The 25,439-nt window shown below is 44.0% G+C and overlaps 1 protein-coding gene across 1 annotated transcript in view; it reads left to right on the plus strand.

Annotated features, from left to right (window-relative positions):
• Window positions 1-25,439, plus strand: part of LOC119658157 — a 71,035-nt gene that overhangs the window by 19,756 nt on the left and 25,840 nt on the right. Inside the window, exons 7-9 of the mRNA XM_038065425.1 lie at window positions 5,828-5,948; window positions 6,020-6,242; window positions 18,418-18,495. Of these exons, the coding sequence (XP_037921353.1) occupies window positions 5,828-5,948; window positions 6,020-6,242; window positions 18,418-18,495 (422 nt within the window). The remainder of the gene's footprint in view (window positions 1-5,827; window positions 5,949-6,019; window positions 6,243-18,417; window positions 18,496-25,439) is intronic.

Consider the following 25,439-nt stretch of genomic DNA (forward strand, 5'->3'; position numbering starts at 1 on the left):
CTGGAATTATCATTAAATATTTCCACAATTCTCTCCTTGGTGGTGCGAACACATATGACCACTCTGCACTGTTTCATTTCTTGTAAGTTGCCTCGGTATGCTATCCCCAACTGATTGCCATCATTGTTTAGCGTGATAGGCAAGAACCAAATTCCAATTCCAGCAATGATTCTGGCCCATTCTGATTGGTTGGTTACAACTAAATGCAAAGGTGTGATCGGTCCCTTAGAAGGAAGGCCAACGGGTATCACTACCGCGATCACAATCACGACCGATTCAGATATAGGGCACCACACAGAAAGTTCCCCGTCCCCGTACTTACACAAGGCGCATACAATATACTCCTTTGCCGAGAGCATCAGTTCATACCTCCGCGCCATAGATGAAAAGAGAATGCATTGCACTCATTAGAAGACATTGTCTGGTAGATACAGGACCCTCAATATTTGCCATCCAACTCCAGCCGCAGCTTGTCCGCTGCAGCTTTGATTTGCTCGAAAAAGTTTACCTTTGAATCGAGCGTCAACCCAATGTACTTAACCGTTGGTTTCAACTCGTTTATAAATTCGCCAGTCGGTATGGGACGTGGGTTGAGATTCTCTTAATCATCAGGCTGACTACATACTTCGGTTTTTTCCAGTGCAAGACTGAAACCATGAGTACCCATCCTTTTGCTTATCGGTCACTCTTTTATGCCAAGTCTGCCTTGCGCCACAACATCATTCGTGAAACTGCATCTTAAAAGACTATCGTGATAAGCATTTCAAAGGTTCAGCGCTGGGCTACCCCCGACGTGATCTCCACCCTTCTGTGGCCTTCATGCGTTTTATATAGCAGGGAGCGTTTCCAGAGATAATCAATATCGATAAGATAAGTCCGGCCGTGGTATGAATTATCTAGTATGTAGAGAATGGATCTTTTGGTTTTGAAACCACCATGCAGGAGCGAGGTCACTTCCACGGGCATACAATAGATCGGTATGTCGGAAGTTGAAGCCTCTGATTTCCCCATCAACAGCCCATGGTTATTGCATGAGATATATAAATACTTTGCTGTTGATTCGACGACTGATTAGTGCAGTGATCGTTTTATAATGTTATAAATTTATTTGGGAAATATGATTCCTCATTTACGTCTTTGATAGGGATAAAGTGCGCTGAAGGTTCCCTGCGCTGCCTTTAGGTGTCGATCCTTGTAAAGTGACCGTCCAAAGTCCGTAGTGGAGCATCAGTAGGTCTGTTCCCGAAAGTTTTTAATATCCGATTCAGAAATACCGATAGTAAGGGAAGTTTCCGGCCTATTGGCTCCGACTCCTACTTTTCTATTCGTTTTGAGAATGATGGGGTCCTAAGTCCGCGTCAACTTAATGCTGGACCGGACCTGCTTTTCTGCCCACCAGTATTCAGGTGGAAGTGTTGAGATTATTCTAGACACCAAGTTGTTGCAGAACTTCAGTACCATTATGTTCCTTTTCTGAAAACAAGAGAAGGCCTGTGTGAGCAATGGCAAAGTAGAAACCCTTTTCGGCGTTAGTCGCACTCCCTCCCACAGATTGTTAAGCGTGAAGGAATGTTGCTTGAGCCAATGGTTCTTGTTTTCGTTGGAAAATTTCAGCCGTAACATTGTGGAATACAATTACTGACTCAAACCGATGCCTTCCGAGGTTGCAATCTTTACAGCTAAGAGTAGTTTCCTTCTAAGCTGTTCGCACTGCTCAGTATCGTAACCGGATGGATTGGTGTCGTTATACAAGATTTTCCACCAGCTGCTTTCCCTCCGAGTCCTCTTTGCTGCCCTTTGGGTTGATGCGTTGGAATCATCAGAGGATCACTGCCGCTTCGGCTTGCATTTAGCCGCAGATGCCTTGGACGCTCCTTTTCCCCAATCTTGGCACCACTGATTGTTGTGGTTTGCCCAGAGGTGGTTTTGTTGGAGGCATTGATTTATTAGAAGGCGGCCTGATCGAAGGCAGCTTCTTGCTCGAAGACAGATGTGTGCGACCATCGCTTCTTCTTTGTCAAGATTTTTTAGGCAGCCGCCTTGTTGCGTCTTTCAGCTGGCTTCCTGGTGTCGGCATATTTCGATGTCATTTTTTCATTCTTGAGGTTTCCAGCATCGAACTTGATAGCTGGGGTCTGCCTGCTACTCCCATTATTTACTACTCGGCATTTATACCTTACTTTGGCGAGATAATGATTGTTTAGTGACCGTTTCTCAATGGAGAAGTTATCAGTCTTCTCATCCTATCTGGTGGCATCTACTTGAAGCGTTTCATCAACTTATACTCAAGGTGTGGAATAGCGAATTAATGTCTGCTGATTTATAACGAGATATTATTGTCCTATACGTAAAAAGGGAGATATTCCAGTGGAGAGAGCATCACGCTATCTGGCCTAAAGCCAGATAGTTTAATACGCTCAGAACATCATTGGCCGATATCAAAAATTCTTCACTCCAGACAAGTTAGCATCATTCCAGACAACAGATTAGATTTTCTCTATGCAGCAATCGATGGAAACATTGTTGGAATATGGGAGTCATTTGCACCTATTTTCATAGATTTCATCGCCACCTGTGATAGTATAGCAGGGGTTAAACTGTACACGGCTATAAGAGAATTCGGTTTCCCGACGAAATTGGTAAGACTAACTAGGATGACCCTGACAAATGTGTGAGGCTAGATAAAAACAACTGGATTACTCTCGAGATCATTCAACATCAACAACGGTCTAGGAAAAGGGAGTGCAATCGTGAATGCACCATCCTCTTCAAGTTCACCCAACCATTAGTCTATTCTAACAATGTTGATATTGTGAGAAGGACAATCCAAAATGAACAATCTACCTTCATCCAGATAGAGCAGACGGCGCTAAATCATCGAAGTCTAAGCGGAGTACAAGAGTCAAGAAACAACAAAATCAAATCGTACTGTACAAATGAGAACAATGAAGCAAGGTAGTAAGCAACAGAGCCTGTGCAGGACAATGATCTTCCTCGGAGACTTGGGTTCATAGCAAGAAAAATTGTGAGCACTTAGCCGCATTCGAAGGAAGAATCCTCCTAGGAATTTTTGGGCCCTTGCATGGAAATATACGATTCCGAAAGGAGTTTCCAGCCCAGAAAGTAAAATGTATGGTATAAAAAGAAGACGTGACAGACTTTCCCTTTGATGGAGCGCTGTCGTAGGTCAGGATACCAGACAGCTTTTAGGGACATTGAACTGGCGGTCAAAGGCTAGGATAGGTCCCAGGGCGAAACATGAATTGGTACCCACGATGGAACATAAAAACTTCTGAACCAACATCAACAGCTCTACTACCAAATCCCATCTCCACCTCCACGAGGTGATCGCTGGGAGTTCTTTCTTCATGAAAAACTGTAGACGGAGAAGCATGAAGGCGAGTCTCCCGCATCTAAAAACGGGACAAAATATACCAACTGGTCCTCCAGGTTGGGGGCTGGGTAGGGCTGACAACCCTGCCCGGAAAACGGATGCTACGAAGCCACGGAAGGAGCCTCGGACAGGATGAATTTTACAACGACAAACCCGGCAACGACAACGGATTAACGATTTGCGCATTTTCTCGTGGAACGTGCGCCCTCTGTAGAGACCGAATCCTGCTGAGCAGCTAGTCGATACCCCGATATAAGGCTGATTTAACAGCGTTGCAAGAGATGCGATGGACAGGGACCGGTTTCCTGCAGAAGAGCCGCTACACCATATATATATATTATAGTAGTCATCCAGTAAACCATGTGCTTGGAGTAGGTTTCTTAGTTAGCCAAAAAATGAAACCTGCTGTTATCGGCTTTGAAAATAGAAGCGAAAGGCTACGCATTCTGCGTTTGCGAGGCAAGTTTTGAAATATAAGCCTCATAAACATTCAGGCCCCTACAGAGGGGACTGCAGAGTTGGAGAAGGATATCTTCTACGAGGCAGTTGAGCGGACCTTCGAAGCCTGTGCCAAGTATAATATGAAAATCATACTTAGAGAATTCAATTGTCAAGTAGGGACGGAGCCCGTATTCAAGCGATACGTCGGCTTCCATAGCTTACAAAGGGATTCCAATGATAACGGACTGCGGACTATTCAGTTAGCAGTATCGCACAAAATGGTTGTTGGAAGTATCAGGTTTGCGTGGAAAGCGGTCCACAAACATACATGGGCCTCTCCAGACGGGACCACTTTCAACTAAATTGACCACGCGCTGATTGAACGCCGCCACCTCTCAGCCTTCATGAACGTCAGAACATATAGGGGGCCACTATCAATCATCTTTTCATCGACTTTTAAGCCGCCTATGATAGCATAGCCAGGGTAAAACTGTACACAGCCATGAGAGAATTCGGCATCCCGACGAAATTAATAAGACTGACTAGGCTGACCCTGACTAATGTGCGAGGCCATATAATAGCAGCAGGATCACTCTGAAAACCATTCGACATCAGCAACGGTCCACGACAAGGGTATGTCCTATCATGTGTCCTCCTCAACTTGACCCTGGGGAAAGTGATTCGCGATGCCGATGTAGATCCGAGAGGCACCATCCTCTTTAAGTCCACCCAACTACTGGCTTACGCTGACAATATCGACATCATGGGAAGAACAACCCGAGATGTACAGTCTACCTTCATTCAGATCGAGCAGGCGGCGCGAGATTTTGGCCTGCACATTGATGAAGGCAAGATGAAGTACATGGTGGCAACGTCAGCGCTAAAATCAAAAGAACGAAATACATCGAATCGCATTGGTCAAACGGAAACAATGAAGATAGGAGACTACAAGTTCGAGACCGTTGAAAATTTAGGGTCGAAAATCACAACCGATACCAGCTATGACGATGAAATCCGCGTACGGTTGTTGGCAACCAACAAAGCCAATTTCAGCTTACAAAAACTCAAAGCTCTTACTGTACAAGACTATGATCTCGCCTGACCTTGTGTATTCCTCAGAGACTTGAGTTCTTAGCAAAAAAAACTGCGAATTCTTGGCCGCGCTCGAGAGAAGAATCAACCGAAGAATTTTTGTCCCCCTACATGAGGATGGACGATTTCGTAGCCTACACAACGACGAAATCTATGAGCGATACCACGACCGTCTGGTTGTGGATAAGATCCGGCTCAACAGGTTGCGGTGGGCAGGTCACTTAATTCGTATGGATGAGGATGATCCCACCCGGAAAGTCTATAAGGATAATATCAATGGTAGAAAAAGAAGACGAGGCGGACCCTGCCTGAGATGGAGCATAGGGCATATACGCCAGACGGTTTTTAGGGATATCGAATTGGTGGACCTCGGCGCAAAACCAGGGTGTCTGGAGTTCCTTATTAAGGCAGGCCTATACCGGATACCGGTTATTGCGCCGTTGATGATGATGAACTGGCGCGAAACCGGGATATCTGGAGTTCTTTACTAAGGTAGGCCTAAACTGGATACCGTGTGCCGTTGGTTATATGGTGGGAACTGTGGTTGTAGTCCGTCGTTGTTTTTCCGATTGGATGCTAGGTTTAGCTTCGGGTTCCAAGACAATATTATACTGCGAAGAGGATGTGAGTTTGTTGTAGAGATCCTCAACATCAGGAACCAGAAAATTTTGCCTTTCTTCTTCTCTCTTCTGCCGATTTGCATTGTCCAGAGTTTACCAAAGTGGAAGTGTGAGTTGGATTTGGAAGTAGGTTTGTAAATTTAGTTAACTAGATATTGGTTGAGGATTGTTGCGCCAAATTTTTTTGTCCCCCTTGGGACACATACTATCCTACAACTCCCATTTCTTACCTTACTTACTCGAAAATTGCAACACAAATTTAATATAATCTTCTTTTTAGCATTTTTCTACGCAAATGATTATTGGAGTATGATCGTTGTAACTGCAGTTATTGGCTTCCTTAAGACGTGGTTGCTGATTCCTGTAGGTTTAATTTTTACTGAGTATCTACCAACGGAGAGGTATGTCACATTAAGATTGTAGAATGTCAATAATTACGGTTTCTATCTATGAATTTTGATTAATTTTTCAGGTTTGCATCTGGCTACGGACTTTTCATGTTCCTTCAAGGGATGTTCTCACTTGGTTTGGGTCCTGTGATGCAATTCATTCGCGACTTCACGTATTCTTATATATGGGTTTTCCACGCTCTTAACCTTCTCCTATTAATAAATGTGGTTACATGGAGTTTAGAGTATATTTGGGTACGCTATGTGGGAGGCAAAAAGGACGAAATAGGAGCAGAATCAAAGAACGCCGCTTAAATTTAATTTTGATTCAATTCGTGTAAATTCCGTATTTAAAAAAAAATGTTGAGTCCTTTCATAAGTATTTAATTACACCATTATCCTGTTGCTATTAAATCATTAAATAGGTATAAAGTTCAACGAATGTTTTCTTGACCGGAATTAAAGGACAAATTTTCAGCTTTTTATCACAAATTTGCAAGTAACTGCCTTGAAAATTGAAGAGAGAGAATAAAGTGGTACGACTTTATCTTAGCGAAGGGAGGTAAACTGGGTAGGATAGATGATAGCTATGTAGAAACTAGACGGAATCGTCTTTAAGATAAGAACGGTATACCCTTGATTGTAATTATTGGATGATTATTTGTGTGCTTAATTCTGTCGCAAGGATAATAATGAAATTCTTCCTGGAAATCAGTAAAGAGCACTTCAAAAGCCTGTATTTCGAGAGCGGGATTGTTTCTCGCCTGAACTGACTGTCGCTAGCAGGTAATCAGGGTTAGTCTGAAGATAAACAAAACCAAAGTTATCAGCATCACTGGCCATAGCAATCTTTCTATTTTTTTTAAGAGGTAGGGCATGTTCTATCTTTGTTTCGATTCCACGTACCGGAAGAGGGCGGTCGGACCCGAGTCTGCAAGGGACTCATCTGAAGTGGCACTTGCCACGAAGCCTCACCGGAGGTTATATGATACCATGGAAACTGAGATGTCCGTCTGGGAGCATATATTCTAGCAGAATTCCTGGCTCTTGTGGGAGTTTCATGGTGATTGTGGTTATTTCTACATCGCGGGCAGAGCTCCTTGTGAGGTCAAGGGTGGAGTCGTGCTGCATAACACGGGCGCTGTCTGTTTTTTTTCTTTTTTTTCAGGAGGTGGAAATCTTCAAAAGACACTGCCTGGACATACCAGCGTGTGGAATTTTTACCCACCAAAAACCACCCCCGACTAACTCCCCGCCCCGCGGAACCACCATAAGGTATTACATTACGGGGCGGAGTCAGCTCATTCTATCTTAGTCACCGGCGGCGCACGTGACGGCATTTTTCTCTTCTCCTCTGCCTTTCACAGTTTGGTTTGAATAGAGCCGAACATGGAGTTGACCGCATCCCAATTTTCTTCATGTGGTACTATTGTCGGACCAGATTTTCTGGTACCAGCACCTCTCCTAGAGTCTCCTCTAAATTCGTCCTTTCTTCCACAAATCTCGGACAATGGAAGAATACATGCTCTGGATTCTCTGGGACTCCATCGCAATTTGGACAGTCGGGTGTGGTCTCCAATTTAAACCTGTGCAGGTATTGGCGATATCCTCCATGCCCCGTGAGAAACTGGGTGAGATTATAATTAATCTCAGCGTGTCGTCTCTCCAACCACTCCTTGATGGCAGGAATGAGCCTGTGAGTCCACTGACCCTTTCCTGAGCATTCCCACTGCTCTTGCCATCTATTTATGGATCTCTCCCTCTCAGCGTTCTTCATCTGCGATAAGGGAGAGATTGGTTTTGGCATTGTGTATATTCACCATCTCATCTGCCAAGATGTCAATCGGCATCATTCCAGACATGACGAATGCTGCATCATCTGAGACAGTCCTGAAGGCAGAGCATACCCTCAGGGCTGTCCTTTTGTAGACTGCACTCAGTTTGTTAGCGTTAACTGACATCCCCAACGCCTCCGTCCAAACTGGGGTCGCATAGGGCATGATTGAGGTCACCACTTTGGCGCTGTACCTCTTAGTTGTGGCAGAGGTGTTAGATAGACCTCGCATCCACTGGTATGAATGCTGAGTCTACACTTAGTTAAAACCAATACCGCTGTGCCCAGTTATGATGGGCTCTAATTGTGGTCTGCAAATCAATCCGTGTTCGAAGAGGACCGTTGATTATGCCTTCACGACAGGTATTCACGATAAACCCCAGGACCTTTATCTTTGTTTCGATATGAAAGTAGACCGTAGGAAGTGATCACCACTGTTACTCGAAAGTTCTAAGTCTCCGTCAAACTTCTCTGCCCTCGCGCGATTGGGTGTGTGCGATTGTGTGTATTAAACTTTAATCAAGTCGATATATGCTAGCGAAGAGATTGTTGTATACTGAAGTGGGTTTTAATCGCAACCTGGCAACAGGATCAATAAAGGCTGTCCTCAAGGCGGTGTGTTGTTGCCACTTATGTAGAATATGTTGATCGGCTCACTACGATGTGAACTGCAAAATATTCTAATATACATCCAAGCTTTCGTAGATGACCTGGCTGTAGTAGAGGTAGGTCGACATAGGTTATCAGTAAATCCAAATAAAACCACAACTTTGTTATTTAAAACAAGTCGGGAAACCGGAAGCTGGACGCTTCAGTTACGAAAGGTTTTGTGCATTTCTTATAATAGTACGTAGCACGTAATATATGCATATACAATATTATGTGAGAATATCCACTTTCGGATGATATTGACATTTATAGCCTTGAATTTGCAAAGAAGCGACAACTTTGACGTATTATAACTTTGTTAGCAATAGTGCGATTTCCACGGTAACGTCATGCTCTATGTTACACCCTATATTGTTGCGAAATTTCGTCGTCCTAGCATGAACTTAAGGGGGGTTTTGCAGCGAATTACTAAAAATTATAGTAATATACTATTATTAACTTTATTTGTGCAGATATCAGTGTGGAAGGTATTTCGGAGCCCAGGCACCATATAGTGGCAGCCTCTTGATTTTTTTCAGATTTTTCGGTTGGGTAGTTTCTGAGAATGGCCCCCGTAAAGGAATGGTCACTTTCAACCCCCCGCACTCCCCTCCTTTCCAACAAATGTCAAAACTAAGACCGTTTTCGAAAAGTACTAACCGATACCTTTAATTTGATACCACATGACTATATTTGATAAAAAAAAAAATTACACCCCTCTTTTGCATGTATGGGGACCCCCCCCTTAAATTCGGCGTAAGAGGATGTAACTCACTGTATGCGTGAGCGTTCACAGTTCCCACCTTTCTACCAAATTTGGTGTCAATCGCTATAACCGTTTCCGAGAAAAATGCGTGTGACGGACAGGCAGACAGACAGACAGACAGACAGACAGACGGACAGACAGACAGACAGACAGACAGACAGACAGGGAGTTTGGAGGGAGGCGTTGTGGATGCCAGGGAACGCTACCAAACTGAGTTCAGTCTACAGGAGGACAGCCCTGAGGGTATGCTCTGCCTTCAGGACTGTCTCAGATGATGCAGCATTCGTCATCTCTGGAATGATGCCGATTGACATCTTGGCAGATGAGATGGCGAACATATACAATGCAAAGCCAACCTCTTCCTCATCGCGGACGAGGAAGACTGAAAGGGAGAGATCCATAAATAGATGGCAAGAGCGGTGGGAACGCTCGGGAAAGGGCCGGTGGACGCACAGGCTCATTCCTGCCATCAAGGAGTGGTTGGAGAGACGACACGGTGAGATTAATTATAATCTCACCCAGTTTCTCACGGGGCACGGAGGATATCTCCAATACCTTCACAGGTTTAAATTGGAGACCTCACCCGATTGTCCAAATTGCAATGGAGTCCCAGAGGACCCAGAGCATGTATTCTTCCACTGTCCGAGATTTGTGGAAGAAAGGAGGAATCTAGAGGAGACTCTAGGGGAGGTGCTGGTACCAGAAAATCTGGTGCCGAAAATGCTAGCACATCAAGAGAATTGGGATGCGGTAAACTCCATGATCGCATCTATCCAAAATAAACTGCGAAAAGCAGAGGAGAGGAGAAAAACGCGGTCACGTGCGCCGCGTATAGAAGAAAGGTGACAAAGCTAGAGTGAGCTGACTCCGCCCCGTGATGTAATACCTTATGGTGGTTCCGCGGGGCAGGGAGGGAGTCGGGGGTGGTTTTAGTGGGTAAAAATCCCACACGCTGGTATGTCCAGACCAGTGTCTTTTTGAAGATTTCCACCTCCTCAACAAAAAAAAAAAAAAAGAAAAGACAGACAGACAGACGGTAAACCGATTTTAATAAGGTTTTGTGTTTACACAAAACCTTAAAAAGGGGGAATTCAATTGGTCTTTGCTTTCGGAGATGAGGGGTACACTTAGTCAATTCTCGGGAAAAGTGGGAGTTATACTAAATGAGAAGACACTTTGGAACAATCGTGTGGAGATAAAGATAAAACGAGCTCTCATAGCTTATGGACTGTGTAGGCAGATCTTTGCCTAGACATGGGGACTTAAACCTCATTAGACCAATATTCGGTCATGCATCCGCTGTGTAGTGGGTTAAGCTGATCATTTCGTTTAGGTTTATAGGGAAACAACGAACATGGGGCACGGCGCATTGAAAGACTTATTTGAATCCAGTTTTGCAATGGCCTCTGATTTTCGGATTCCCATAATCTGTAGAAGATATGAAGTTAGTCGAAAGTGGAGAAAATTGGAATGAATCATAATTTGTAGCAGGACATATTTAGGTCTTCTAAGCCAACCTTCTAAATAAAAACGAGAAGTGGCTGAAGTACGTGCGATACTAAGGGTAGCAGCCTGTGTTATTTATGAACAGTTGAAGGTCAGGCGCATCGCAATCCGCATCAAACCTTAAGCTTCACTAAGGGCTCTTAGTAGTTGTTTGATTGTTCAGGAGTGTAGAAGCCGATTGACCTCTATTTCCAGATTTAAAACGGTGGAATTACTCTGGGTACCTGGTCAGTGTAGTGTAGAGCGGAATTAAATCGTGGATGCCTCAGCAAAAGAAGGTTCAATTCCCCCATACTTAGAGTGGAGCCAGCAATTGCAGTGTGAGAAGCACTGGCGAACGCTGTTATTAGAAACTGGGAGGAAGCTCCCCATAATGACAGATGCCACTAGAAATACCAAACTTTTTCTGTAAGAACTAAGGAAACGAACTTTTTACATACAATATCTTGTAGAAAAGCGGGAAGACTTGCAGAAGTACTGTTGGCCATAATTTATTAGATGGACATATGTTCAGAAATAGGATTCTAAAAGATGAAATGTATTCAGCCTTCAGGAGGCAAAAACTACGGAACATTATTTATGGAAGTGCCCCTGTCCTTGATGTCCAAGTGATCCAAGGAATGCGATGGATATCTCTTAGAGAGGAGCTACTATACTATATATTGTAGCGGCTCTCTATAGCTGAATTTGGATTGAACATAGAACTGAGGGCTGAGAAGGATTGTATAGCTATCCATGCCTGCAAGAAGATCTTTGTAAGGAAATGGAGTATTCCACCGAGGAAGGTTCGCTAGGATTTAAAGAACTACATGTGGAAGTGCTACTGAGGTCTAGGCACGGCACCAGTCAGGGTACATGAGTGCGGATATTGGAAGCAAAGAAGTCATAGTAACGTCCGAAATGAAGTCTCTCGAGGAATCCCGGTGAGAGCAATGTTGCTGTGGGCTTTTCAATTAAGGCGGAGTGGAAGACTGAAAAGTGTTGAAGGGTTATGACATAATATTCTTTATCGATAAATCAAAGAAAATCTGCAGAGTCAGCGTGGGAATTTTCTTGGATATACACAGTGTAGCCGAGTCGTATGGTTTTTCAGGATTCGCCAGTCTATTCTAATCGGAGTTATTGACGGTACTTGCTTGGGAATGATTCGACCCTCGCATAGTTGTTCTGCGCCGGCAGCTAATCATCATCAACGGCGCAGCAACCGGTATCCGGTCTAGGCCTGCCTTAATAAGGAACTCTCGGCAGCTAATCAGTCATGATTAATTTGTACTCAGTGACAACATCCTCCAGGCTGGCGGGTAGCACAGAACCACATTAGATAGTCTGGGCGACACGCTCAAAGTCACCCTCCTCTGGATTCCCGCTTATAGGAAGACAGAAGGGAATGAGTGGATCGGATTGAGCAGGCGAGGCTCTCCGCAGGGGTAGTTGACGTCCCACTGGCACAATGTAAGATAGAATCTGCTAATATTATCTAACAGCCTCCGAGTTCAGATGGCGAAGGCTCAGGACTTGTGCTAAATCGAGGAGGATTTGACTCTTCTGTAATAAGACCACAGCGGGACAGCTTTTGGGCCAGTTTCAGCGATCTATGGGCGACTATACCAACAGACTCACCAGAATTTTACAATTCACATTGACGAAGTTGCGTAGTGGAAGCAGAAAACCACAGGCACTTTTTTCGCGATCGCTCAGCTCTAGGTAGAGTGCGGTTTCGGATACTAGAAAAGAATTCTCTGAGGCCTTTAAAGAGATCTCCAGTTGCACGATGGGGGAGTTGCTATCTTCGTAAAAGCTTTGAACTAGCTCTGGATTATATTCCCCTTGCCTTTCCCACAGCAGATATGATGCTATTTACTAATGCTTACCTACCTAGAGTGCCTCATTTTTAATAGACCATGATATGATGCCACTTTAGAACGCCCCATTCTGGTTTGGGTGGAAATTCGCAACATTACATTCTGAATGACCTTGTAACACTTTGACGTTCCAAGAAGGAGCACTCAAGGGTCGAGTCCATCTGGACTGTTGTCCCACTGAGTTAGTGGTTGCTTTGTGAGCTGGGGTGTTTAGAATCCACTCAAAATATTCCTTGTTTATCGCGAAGATCGTCGTCACTTCTTGAAATGCGGTGGCAGCTGCGACATCTCTGAAATGCACTAATTTTTTGGATACGATCATTTGCTTTCGTCAAATTGTATTCACGGATTCACGCTTACTGCATCCACTAGGAGTTTCTGCATGTCCTGAGAACCGCTATTAACTGAGAGATTCCAGGGGAGACTTCTGATGCAGAGAAGTAGGAGGGTTTCTAAGAGAGATTGAACTCAGTCCAGGAAAGATTTCCTTAAGATGATGATGGTAATCTAAATATGGTTTATAGTTTCAGCGGTTTCCGAAGTGTTACCATTGGCTTGCTATTGTTCGAGCACAGAGCTTTCCATAAGGTCAGTTGTGTTTCTATCGATCGGTAACGAACATTGAATCTGGTCGACCACATCAGGATAAGCAGAAGAAGAAGTTGTCTTCTGGATGTGCGAAATCAGAGAGGTGCTGGTACGACATCGAGAGAGATCATCGCTTGATAGTTGTTTTCCTCTGTTTGGGTATTATGTCTGCATCTTCATGCAGAGGCGGACAGTCTTGACCTCCGATTTTCAACACGGTGTTGAGGGAGCTGGTTGGGCTTGGAAGTGGATCAAAGGGCATGGGAAATTCAAGTTTCTTATTGCAGTTGCAAGAGCGGGAATTTATTATCGTCCTGGTGAAATAATCATGATTTCACTTCCATAACACGCATTACGAAAGAATTTGTTGGTGATCATAAGTCCTTTGTATGTCTTTTGAGGGAAGTTAATAATCGACTGCTCACTCACAACGACGAGCCGCGTAATAGATGGAGGGAACATTTGATTATGCTTTTCAGCCAAAAAACATCTGCTGAGTGAAATGCTACAGTAACATACGAATATGGGCAGTTTGCTAGGCTTTTTTTGGGGTAGAACTACCAACCATACATCTCCTTGTCGTCAGCGAACTACCCTGGAACCGTTTATAACTTAACTTCGGGCTAGCCCTCCCGTTCTTCAGCTTGGGAAATTTTCAAGTTAGGAAATTCCTGTCCCCATAGGGAGGGAATAGGAGAAAGGAAATTATGAGTCCAAGGAACCCCTTGTGATCCGCCCCTCTTCTTTGCAAATAACCACCTCGTTTGAGTCTTCTCCCTTGCATTTATATAAGGCTTTACGTTTCTTCGCGAGAAGAATAACGGGGATCACTCCTGTGGCCACCATCGCAGGCAAACGCAATCCGCAAAGCTCCCCGTCTCTATACTTATGCAAGGCGCTCACAATATGCCAAGGGTATCATCCTATACCGTTGCGCCGTAAAGTAGAACGGACAGTGTGGTTCTTATTATAAGACGTCGCCTGCTAGATGTAGGACCTCCAATGTTTGCCATTAGCCGATGTGAGTTCGAAACTTTAGCTACAGTCTTCCCCGCTGCAGTTTTGATTTGCTCGAAAAAGTGTCGAGCATCAATCCGAGGTATCTAGTCATTGGTTTTGACTCGATTATTAATTCACTGCTCAATATGGGACGCAGAATCAGTATTTCTTTTAGTCAGGATGACTCCAAAGGCTGAACCCATGAGTAGTCATCCATCCGCTTACCTATCGCATCAATACGCCAAGTCTGTTTTGGGTCAGTTCAACAGTGTATCCGGCGATAAGTGTTGATAAGTGTCAAAACATCATCTACATAACCGACCAGGCATGTTAAGTCTAAGCAGACGTAAGAACCGTTCCAGAGGTCCGACTCTAGGACGGATGCCTGCGCTACCCCGACGTTATCTCGCTCCTTCTTTGAGCCTCTAGTGTCTCATAAAGAAGGGAACAGTTTTTAGATAATCCTCCAATAGCCATGAAAGATAGCCCAGTACGTGGAATTTATTGCTTAGTATGCCATGAACGTCTTTCTATAAAAGAGTTAGAATTAAAGGCATTTTCGACATCAAGTGTTACAAGGTTACCCGTCGAGCTCGGCGGCTGTGTGTATCCACTTGATGAATCGAATCCACGGTTTGCATGATAGCATCTACAGTTGATCTCACTGCTCTGGAATCGAACTATCTTGGGGACAAATCTTTGGTACGTATAGCTTCACCGAGTCTACTTTGAATGAGCCATTTGAGCACTTTCCCGGCTGTGTGAAGCATACAAAATGGTCGGTATGCAGATGGCAGCTCAGGGTCGGCTTTCTCTTTGATGATCATCACAAGCTTCGCTAGCCCCCAGCAGAAAGGAGAAATGCTCTTCTTTTGGCGAGGGTTGAATGTGTCGAGCAGTATGTCTGGCCCATGTTGAAACACAAATTTGTATACTTCTGCCGGGATACCATCGGGTCCAGGCGCCTTCTTATTCTTATTTTTTATTAGGAGGACTGCCTTTTCAAACTCTTTTATAAAGAAAAAAGGGGTTATCCTCGGTGAGTTTTACACTGCTGTCTTTAACACGTACGGAATGTGAAGGGAATACTGCCCGAACAACACAGTCCACTTGCTCGCCCTTAGATGAACAACGGTTCAGTAGAGCACCGGGTTTTCGGGTTACCAGTTTGTAACTGAGTCCCTTTCTCGACGATTAGGTGCTGCTAGCGGCGGGCTGTGTTACTGATTTGCACTCCCTTATTGTGTTTAGCCCCTTCTTAGAGTCGTTTGGGCGTTGTGTCAATGGGTGGAGTTTGTGGCGCTTTTTACGAAGCTCGGCAAGCATATTTGCCATCTTTCGGCCCCTCCTAGGCATGGAGGCTCCACAGATTGCGCGGGTGCAGGTTCATATCCACTAATTCACGACAGTGTCTGTCGCAGCGTTGCCACACTGAGGAGTGCTCTTCAACGTGGCTTCACCTGCTCCAAGAACTTTTACAAATCTCCCGATGCTCACTTTTGCGGTGATCCCCCCATTGAAAGAAGGTAGGTCTGGTGCACACTCAGAGATGGCGTCAATCACCTCGAATACGATTTACTGATGGCCGCCGAGAAATCTTCCAAAACTCGCTACCCACCACCAACGATACCAATGATTCCGACGCGAAGGTTACGTTGGCAATGCTTCCTTCGTAACTCGGACCCCTTTACGTTGGTAAGGATCCGGTGTTTAAAATAACGGACCCTTTTTTGCTGCCATTTCGAGAATTCGTTTTCTTTTTAAATATGGGTGAGACATGCTTCATTCAAGTGCCTTCGCATTAAAGGATCTGCCGTAGCTAAAATATCGTCAAGCTTCCGTAGAAAGCCCGGCATCGTCTTATTCGGTTTTAGATAAATGCCGAATAACCTAACCCCTACATGCTGAATTCAGATAAAATCATCTCCTCGGCCTTGGTCTAGAACCTAGAGAAGAAGAAGAAGTTTGCTAACGTATTGCTTGACAACTTTCATCTCAGTGAGTTTTTGCTTCGAGTGATACCAATCTTCTTCTTTTTCTTCTGCCTTTGTCCCGTTCACAAGCGGGGTCGGCTCGTCGTGATCGGTTTCGCAATTTGGCTCTAACCAATGCCTGATCTGGGTGCAATGTTGAGGCTTTTAAATCCCCATCCAGCGTATCAACCCACCGTTGTTTCGGCCTGCCTTTTGGTCGTTTACCATCGATTTCGATGTTCAGACCAATCTTGGCAAGTGAATTCTCGTTAGGACGAATTGCGTGACCATACCAGCGAAGAGGCCTCTTTCGCAATTTTTCCACGATTGGTGCAACCCCATAACGATCGCGGATATCCTCATTTCGGATGTGATCAAAACGTGTCACACCACTAGTCCAACGCAACATCTTCGTCTCCATTACCGCAAGACGCAGTTCATTGTCTTTTACAGTTGGCCAACATTCAGAACCATAGAGGTCGACAGGACGGACGACATTGCGGTAAATTTTAGATTTGAGATGTTCGTTGATACGTCGATCGTAAAGAACACCAGTTGTGGAACGCTACTTCATACCAATCTGGGTATCGCGGTATCTCCGGACATTCGCGTTTGATTATCTCTTTTACTTCGGCCTTCCCGGTGAGACAGTCAACATCTCGGAATACCAGAGAACACCTGGGCTCTAAGCTAGAATCCAGAGCTTTCTCTTCCAATAACTTCTTGACCACTTCACGGAACGTACCTTTGTTTGTCCTTTTCGGATCTAATTCGACGAGAACTCAACCACACTTCGTTTTCTAAAGAGAAGACATTTCTGCTCCGCTATCTTCAGTCGTGATTATATAACGAATCTTGCTGAGGATTTCGGCAAAATTCTTGCCTTCGGTCGCCTGAATAAACACAGCTGGTTGTTAAGTCTTCTTTCGTCTTGTTACGTTTCTTTTGGTGTATCCGCTTTAATTTTAGGCTTTGTTTATTATTTTAGTGTAGGTGTGTCGGCCATTAGCAGTTCGCCATTCACTGAGAACTTTTCTCGAGGCTACTACCTATAAAGCAGGTATAGTGCCAACTCATTCAGGCTGACGAGTCCTGAGGAAAAAGTTGCTGGGCTTGGGAATCACTCTGTGAATTTCTTAATTATAATATAGTATAGCATATAGTATAGATTACGAAGAGAGGCACCCGTTTTAGGAGCGGGAAAGGCTATTGTTGAAATACTCCTAGAACGCAATAAAGGACACCTCGAAAGCATGATCGATTGAGAGTACGCTGGGTTCTGCTCAAGATCCTCTTGTACTAACCACATCAGCACCTTTCGGACCATATTCCAGCAGTGCGCTTCATCTGCTCTCTATCGACTTCGAAGAATTTTTCGACAGCTTGAACAGAGAGTGTATCTGGCATACCCCACGTAAGAGGGCATTGCGGTGAAATTAATAGCTATTATCAGGGCGACAGATGATGGCGCAAAATGCCACGCCGCAGAATTTGTATAGTGGCGTCATGGAATTTGATGTCGCTCGACGTATTAAAAATGCTAAATCTACTTTCGTTATTTTGCCCAGAATCTTAAAATTGAGGGTCAACGTTCTCTCTGTGGTACTTTATGGAAATAGCATATTTGAAGTAACCCCCATTGTTACTCGGAGGCTCCAAGTTTTCATTGAAGTTATCACAGAATGGCGGACAACTCGGTTGCCCTGCGATTGTGCGGCACAGAACGGAGGGAGTATGCACGCTTCTCAGAAAATTGTGGGGTGAGTGGGGCCACATTGGCACTAACTGGTACCGATTGCGAGTAAGTGTAGTTTATGCGCCATGCCCCATATAGTGGCCTGTGGCAGCCATGTGTTCGCAAAATTCAGTTCTTACCCCCCGTAATTCCTCCTCCCCCCCCCGTTCATACTTATGAACTCTTGGCAATGGCTCGGCAACGTGATCATGCAACTTTTGTCTGCTTTTTTGCAGGTCATTGAGCAGATAAGTCTAATTCGGTTGTTGCAAGTAACTATGACACCCAACTTTTCTACTACTTTGCATAGAAAAATAGATAAATATCTTCAGACTCCAAGAAAAAATTGAAGAATGATAAGATTTGATAAGAACATTTATTTGCTTGGTAAAAATTATCTTTATAAGCGCCACTGGCTTACATCTGCCAGCAGCCGTACTTTATGATGATCTCCCGAAATCCCTACAGATTAGTGAAACAAATGCCTCCAACTGGCCTACAAGCACTCAGTTCTAACAGTTGGTGAAAATATTAATTATAGTGAATTAAATTAAAATGAGAAGTGTTAAGGAAGGATCCAAGTATAAGCTCGTTCCTCCAGAGGGAGGATGGGGATACGTTGTCGCCATGGGGAAAGTCACAGCTTTCGTAAGTGGAGAAAGTATGTTACCTAAACTTATTGCCTGTGTGTCTTGATTGATCTTTCGGAAAAGAGTGAGGTATTATTATCTTTGATAGTGTCATCTAGATTTGATCTTGAAAATACGAAATTATAAGATTATTCTCATCTTGTCGCTTAACGAACATTTTATCAAGTCGAAATGCACCGAAGGGTTGTTTGAGTAGTGAGCACCCAGCATTGTGACGACACGCAGGGGTATGGAATGCGAAAGCTTCACGTCTGAATTTTTATACCTTTGCTTTTCGGATAGTTATTTTCGAATCTGACATTAGAAACTGGTAAACACGAATTTCGGATTTTTGAGACCAGATAATGTAGAAATGAAAATTTTTGATTAAAATTATGACCAGAAACTAAAGAACCATTTTAACCATTTTAAAATGGCCATGATGTTTTCGTTTCAAATATTAAATAATTTTTCAGTTTGTGCCAAGGTGTTCATAGCTGGGTTGTGAAGATCATGTCAACCTAAAGTAATAGCAAATGGAGAGGATCAATTCGCATATAGCATTAACTTTTCTCAAGTCCCAATTATAAAAAATCCGGCTTGTAGCCTCTTTTCTCATACTAAGTGCACATCCCTCCTAATATTATATAATGATATAAATGTAAAGTGTAGTAGTAAGTAAGTAAAGTGGAGTAATTCACGGTTAAGGCCCCAATTAAGGCAGCTGCACTAAAGTGTATTGTCGATACGCGCTTGGACGCCAAGCTCGGGAATGTCGGGTGTTCTTTTGACACTCATATTTTAATTCCCACGTGACCTTCAGTCCGATGCGTGGGACTGAAATATAAACAAGTGTATTGTGGGACGTTAGTGAGTTTCGCGGAAGCTATGAGGAAGTGTGGAAAGGGATCCTTGAAAAAATAAATTAGTTGACTCTTGAACTCTTAATTGACTCTCGAAAATCAAATAAATAGATAGGAAAAGAACTTGAGAGTTAATGGGCAGAAATAATTCAAATAAGAACATATAAAATTCAGCCCCGCTGTGAACGGGGATAGCTCTCAGGAGGAGTCCCTTCACTTGGTGAATGGGTCTGGATTTCAATCGGTTTGACGTTTAGACGCCAAAAGGACTAGATGAAAGGCTTTGTCTCAAGAAGACTATACACAGGAGGAGCAACTTCAGCGTTAAAGGGAGACGGAATCGTTTTGTACACCTTCCGGGTAGGGACGAGGGAGGTAAGTGTTATTGGTATCGGTGTGTCGATGTCGCCTAGATGGCTTTATTGTTGTGGTTTTTCATCTTATTCCAGCAGGAAATGGGTGCTTCCGAAAGATTGGCCGTGGCTGCATCTACTTATTTCCTTCTAAATTCCTACGAAAGCAAACAGCACCAATCTTCCTGTAGAGGAATTTTGAAGCATCATTCGCTCACTGATTCCATTAAGATCCATTACCATTAATACGAAATGAATCTTTAAGGAAGCTCTGCCTTTGGCTCTCAGTGGAATGGGGGAAGCCATAAACATCTATGCAATGTCTGTTGTTATGGCAGATGTTGGCACGTGCTGGTAGCAACTCACAGCCAAGTGGGGACACACTAATGCACTGCATTACATACATGGTATTACCACCAACCTTTGTGCGCGGAATTTTTCTTATGCAACTCCCGTCGCGTTCGAATGTGTGCAAGACTTTTTCGTCTCCATAAAATTTCAAAGAATATACTAGGAGTTGAATCTCCTGTGTATAGTCTTCTTGTTTTGTCTATTATAGCTATTTTGCCACAATCTAAAACGAGATGAGAGAGGTGGGGCAGATATAACTTCACAGCGGTCGTTGCTGTTGTAAAGATGGCCGAACATTTCTTAAAAAAGACGCATGCGAATTTACAGCGAGATGGAGGCTAGCACCGCTTTATTACCCGCAACGATACAATCCTTGCCATCATTAGCGAGCGTATTTGACTAGAGGTTTTGAGGGAGAGGGTCAAAAGTGGAAGTGGGCGGAGGCGGCGACTTCAACAAAGCTACGCTGTGCTGCAGAGCTAAACGAAGCGTTGTTTTTCGCCGTTATTTTGAAGCCTCCGCAGGAGGAATCCCAAAGAGCGTATATAGAATTGTCATGTACCAGGTATTAGAAGCATCAATGCAATGTTGACGTCTCATTGAGCAAACTCATAGCCAGGCTGACTCAAATCAGAAATAGCAATGCAAACAAGCAGGTGAAAAATAACACGCTCTAACTAACTAAACTATTTTCCCTTAACAGAACTAAACTACCCAACTTTTTCAAGCGAGGTAACCGGCACGAGTTTTAATCGGAGTTGAAAAAGGCGGGACCCTCCGGACGATGGGGTTAAAAATTGAACCTTTACTTACAATTTTCTTCAGGTGTTAAGTTAAGAGTCGTCATGCTAATAGTTCGTTTTTAGGTTTTAGAAGAACTTATGTTATTATTGCAACTTTAATATTTTAATTCCTGAAAGTAATCAAGGGTTGAAAAAAAACCTATTTTTAAAGAAAAGAGGTTATTTAGATCTAACTATATCTAATACTTAATAGTAACCGTTGGCGCTACAATTCGGTTGGAATAGTACCCTGAAGTGTGTTAGAGCACTTCATTCAACGGTATACTGTAGTACACTGTAGGAAGCAATGTGGTCAGCATTGCCCTCGCTCCGGTATTCGACATCCAGTTGCGACACAAATCCCTCTGCCTGCAGGGAGATTGGAATCACGATCTTCTGCTACGATAGTCTAGCGCTTTAACCACTGAGCCAAACTATACATATATGGTTGCCATTCATCCCTCAGTGGGGTATAGCGCGTAACCTGAAATGCTTTCCAGCTTGCCCCACGATTTTTCGACACTCGCAATCCTCCTCTACTGTTCTGCGCCATGTGCCCTTAGGGCGACTCACTCGTCGGCCATCTTGGAAAAGTGGACCCACTGCCTGGCGTAGCTCGCAATGGAATTGTCGCTCTTACTTAATGAGTGACCTATCCACTGTCATTTCCGTCTTGCGATCATAGTGCTTAGAAGCGCCAGGCCTGTGCGCCGACCAAGTCCTTCGTTTATAATAGTTCACTTATCATGTGCTGATCCCATATAGCAACCCGGAGAGAGCACTAGCACAGGACAGTCTCAACTTGATCTTAGTATTAAGATCAATGCATTTTCAGATTTTAGACAGGTCTGCGAAAGTGGATCTAGCGCTGTTTATGTGTTGTTTATAAGAAACCATGCTTCCTAGATATACAAATTGATTGACGCCATCAATGCTCTGCGCATCAATGCAGATTAGAAGAGTGTGACAACCCTTCAGGTTGATAACCCCTCTTTCTAAATCCAGCGCCATTTCGCTAAGGTCCATGACTCGACGAGAGAGCAAATAGATCATGCATCATCAGCATAGTTGAGGTGTTTGGAGAAAGATGTCATTCCCCATTGAATTACTCCACGTCCTTCGGATAAGGCAGCATAAAGAGCGTCATCGATTACAAGAAGAAATAATATCGATGACAGAATACTATCCTGGCGCACAGCCTTTGGAATCATTCGAGATTTTACCTCGAAGCAGCTCGTCACATTTTACACATCATATGTCGCTCTGATAATAATTATTACTTTCTCCAGAATGCCCCTCCTACGTAGTGCACTCCAGATACACACCCTTTTCATACTATCGAAAGCTTTCTCGAAATCGACGAAGAGCAGCTGCAGCGAAGATTTAAATTTCGTGCACTATGATCCGTAGGGTGTTGATGTGGTCAATACAGAAGGGTCCGGAGCGGTAACCAGCCTGCTCTCTGTCGATCAAGCTATCGAGATGTTTTTTGATCCGTTCCAGGATTATTTTAGCCATTATCTATGCGATGGCAGAGAGCACGTAGATACCCTCCAATTGTCACACGCAAAACGAGCCTCCTTCTTCCACTCTCTGCGAAAGGTCTTGTATTCCCAAGATTTCCATACGAGTGGAAGTAGTAGACCAGCAGTTATTACACGTGCAGCGATAAATAATACTGTGCAGGGGCCGTCAAGCCCCGCGTCTTTACTCCTTTTGGGTGCATTGATGGCCGAAATGATTTCTTTTCTACTTGGAGGAACAGTCCGTATCCGCATGTTATGGTGTTTTCATAAGAGAATGAACCTCACTAGATGTGACAGGGTTAAGAACCGTGGTGAAATGTTCTTTCCACCCCTTCAGTTGCTCGTTATTGTGGAAGTCAAACGTGGACGTCCTTCACAGGACCATGAAAACTGTTGCGACCACATTCAAGTTCTTTCATAATGTGGTATACATTTCTGCCTCTCTTGTCATCTAGCATAGTGTTCCGCTGCACTTCTCGGGATTTTGACCAGTATCGGAGTCCGAGTGCAGTAAGTCGCAGATTAATGTTGATCGATATTCTCAGGCGGGTTACTGAGTATATCTGTCGTTCGATTAGCAAGATCACTCTCCCATTATCGAGGGACAGCTGGACAATACAAGCGTGTTACTCACATCCAGAAGACAGCTTCTAAGTCTACTGATAATCACGATTTGATTGCTCGTACGGTGTCGATTAGTTGAAACCCAACTGACCTTTTGGTGAGCTCTATGCTCGAATAATGTACCATCACCTGCTCTCCATCGATTTTGAGAAAGCTTTCGATAGTGCGAACAAGGAGTGTGTCTTGCATATTTTACGCATGACGGACATTCCGGACAAACTAATATTATTGGTGTACGATTGCGAAAAATGTCACTTGCTGCAACGAGGTAAAATCTCGGAGTATTTTGCATTCCAAAGCAGAATCCAAGATTGCATCTTGTCATCGATATTGTTATCGGTGACGGTCTGCATGCTGCCTTGTCCGGAGGACGTGGAGTAGTGTAATGGACGATGATATCTTTCCTCAAATACCTCGCCTGCGCTGATTACACATACTGGGTTATGGGCCTTTATCAAATGTCTTTGGATTTGGAAAAGGATGTAAGTACAGCTTCACTGACGATAAACACCAACAAAGGAAAGGCTTTACGGATAACCTCATTACCTTTGTCTGCAATAGTAGACAGAGCATCTAATGAGTCGATCACTATGTATATCTAGGAAGCTAACACTCACAGCCAACTGGATCTTGCCGATGCATTAACAACGCTAGATCCGCTGTGGTTGTCTTGTCTAAAATCTAGAAAAGCAGTTATCTAGACTGCAAGATCACGTTGGAGATAGTTCTGGGCTAATGTTCTTTCTGTATTGTATGTAGCACATGGAAGGTGACTCATATTGTTATTCAAAAGGTATAACCCTTCGTCAGCATCTCGCTGCATGGTACCATCACAACTTAGTCGTATGCAATGTGATCGGGAGGCGGCCTTTGTAGTGGATATGTCATCCATTAAAGAGGGGTGATTACTGCCTTGCTGGTTCCGCCACGCAGTGGAATTTACTCTCCCAAAATGGCCTACGAGTGGGTCGCCCCGAAGGTATTTGGCGCCGAACACTAGAGTTCTTCTCTCTGCAGGCATCACAGGAAAATAAGGGGTAATTGACAACCATATATATAGGCGGACCGTTCAGTAACGTCTTGTAACTCGCGGCTATGGTTGCCTTAAAAATAAGGTTGTTAATTATACGAAAACAGCCCTTGTTTTTGCATTTGCAATTTCACCCCGTTTGGTAGTCGGTTTGAAAATTAAAAATTGACTTATTGATGATGATATATAAAAAAAACCGCTCTTAGGCGTCAGAACTTTTTTTGGCGGAGTGATTGCCACGAGTTGAAATCCTCTCTCTAGGCTTAAAGTAAGGTGCATGTATTATGTAGGTATGCTGATAGTTCCTCTTTAGTATTTAAGAGAACTTTTATTATTATTTCCGAGTTATTAGAATCTCGGCAAATGCCTAATACTAACACTAAGTGTCAAGCGTTTAGGCTCGGACGATCCTACCTCCTTAAAAGTAAAGGGGCGCTGGTGGTGGTGGCCGGTGGTAGGTTAATGGGAGAATCCGTCGAGAACTCCCCGCAACATCGAGCATGTGTGCAGAATGGAAGCTGTGAGTGATTTAGGTACAATACCTGTAGCTGACAATATTATCGGAACTACAACCACCCGCTCGAAACGCCAAATTTCTTTGATTTCCCGAGCCAATGGCTTATAGTTCACCTTTTTCTCCACGTATTTCCGTTCATGTTGCTATTATGGGAGATAGTAACATCAATAATATACGTGGAGCGACCCGTCTTGTCAACTAACAGTACGTCAGGCTTGTTGTGTGGAGTATGGCGACTAGTCAGAACTTGCCGGTCCCAATACATGCTGTAAGCAGAACTGTCAAGTATTGCTTGCGGCTCATATCGGTAAACTGGATATGTTCCCGTGATTAGCCCATGCTTTTATGCAAGGTTTTGATGGATAACCTTACAGCATTATGGCCGGTGATGTATTGCACCGGTGCCATAACAGTACAGCCAGAAATGAGATTGTCCAACGTCTCTAACGCCGAACCACACATTCTGCACTGGTCGTTCTCCACCCGTTCTTTCATGGTGAGTCTTTTATAAGCTCGGGTGGCGACTACGCCATCCTGAATGGCACACATGAACCCCTCTCTCTCAGCAAAGAGCTTCCCAGTGCACAACCATTTGTTCGACAAATGTAAATCGACAAATGGTTGCCAAAGACAATTCACGTGGTTACCGTGCATTGCCTTCGACTTGCATTCATCGATCCGCTCTTGGTCCGACTTCACCCCACTCAGAGGATTGAAAGATCGATTCTTCAAGGTAAGTGGAGTCAGTTCAGTTAAGTCCTTTGCTGTAAAAATAAGCGCGCAGCGAGTCGACTTGGCGATGATATTGTGCCGACGCAGGTTGATCCGCTCCACGGCAGACTTTCGATGATGCATTCGGAATTTGGACATAGTTGTTCTTATCCGCCGCTGGAAGTTTTCCAGATCGGTCTTCGTCC

Source organism: Hermetia illucens, chromosome 5, assembly GCF_905115235.1.
Source record: "Hermetia illucens chromosome 5, iHerIll2.2.curated.20191125, whole genome shotgun sequence".
NCBI lineage: Eukaryota > Metazoa > Arthropoda > Insecta > Diptera > Stratiomyidae > Hermetia > Hermetia illucens.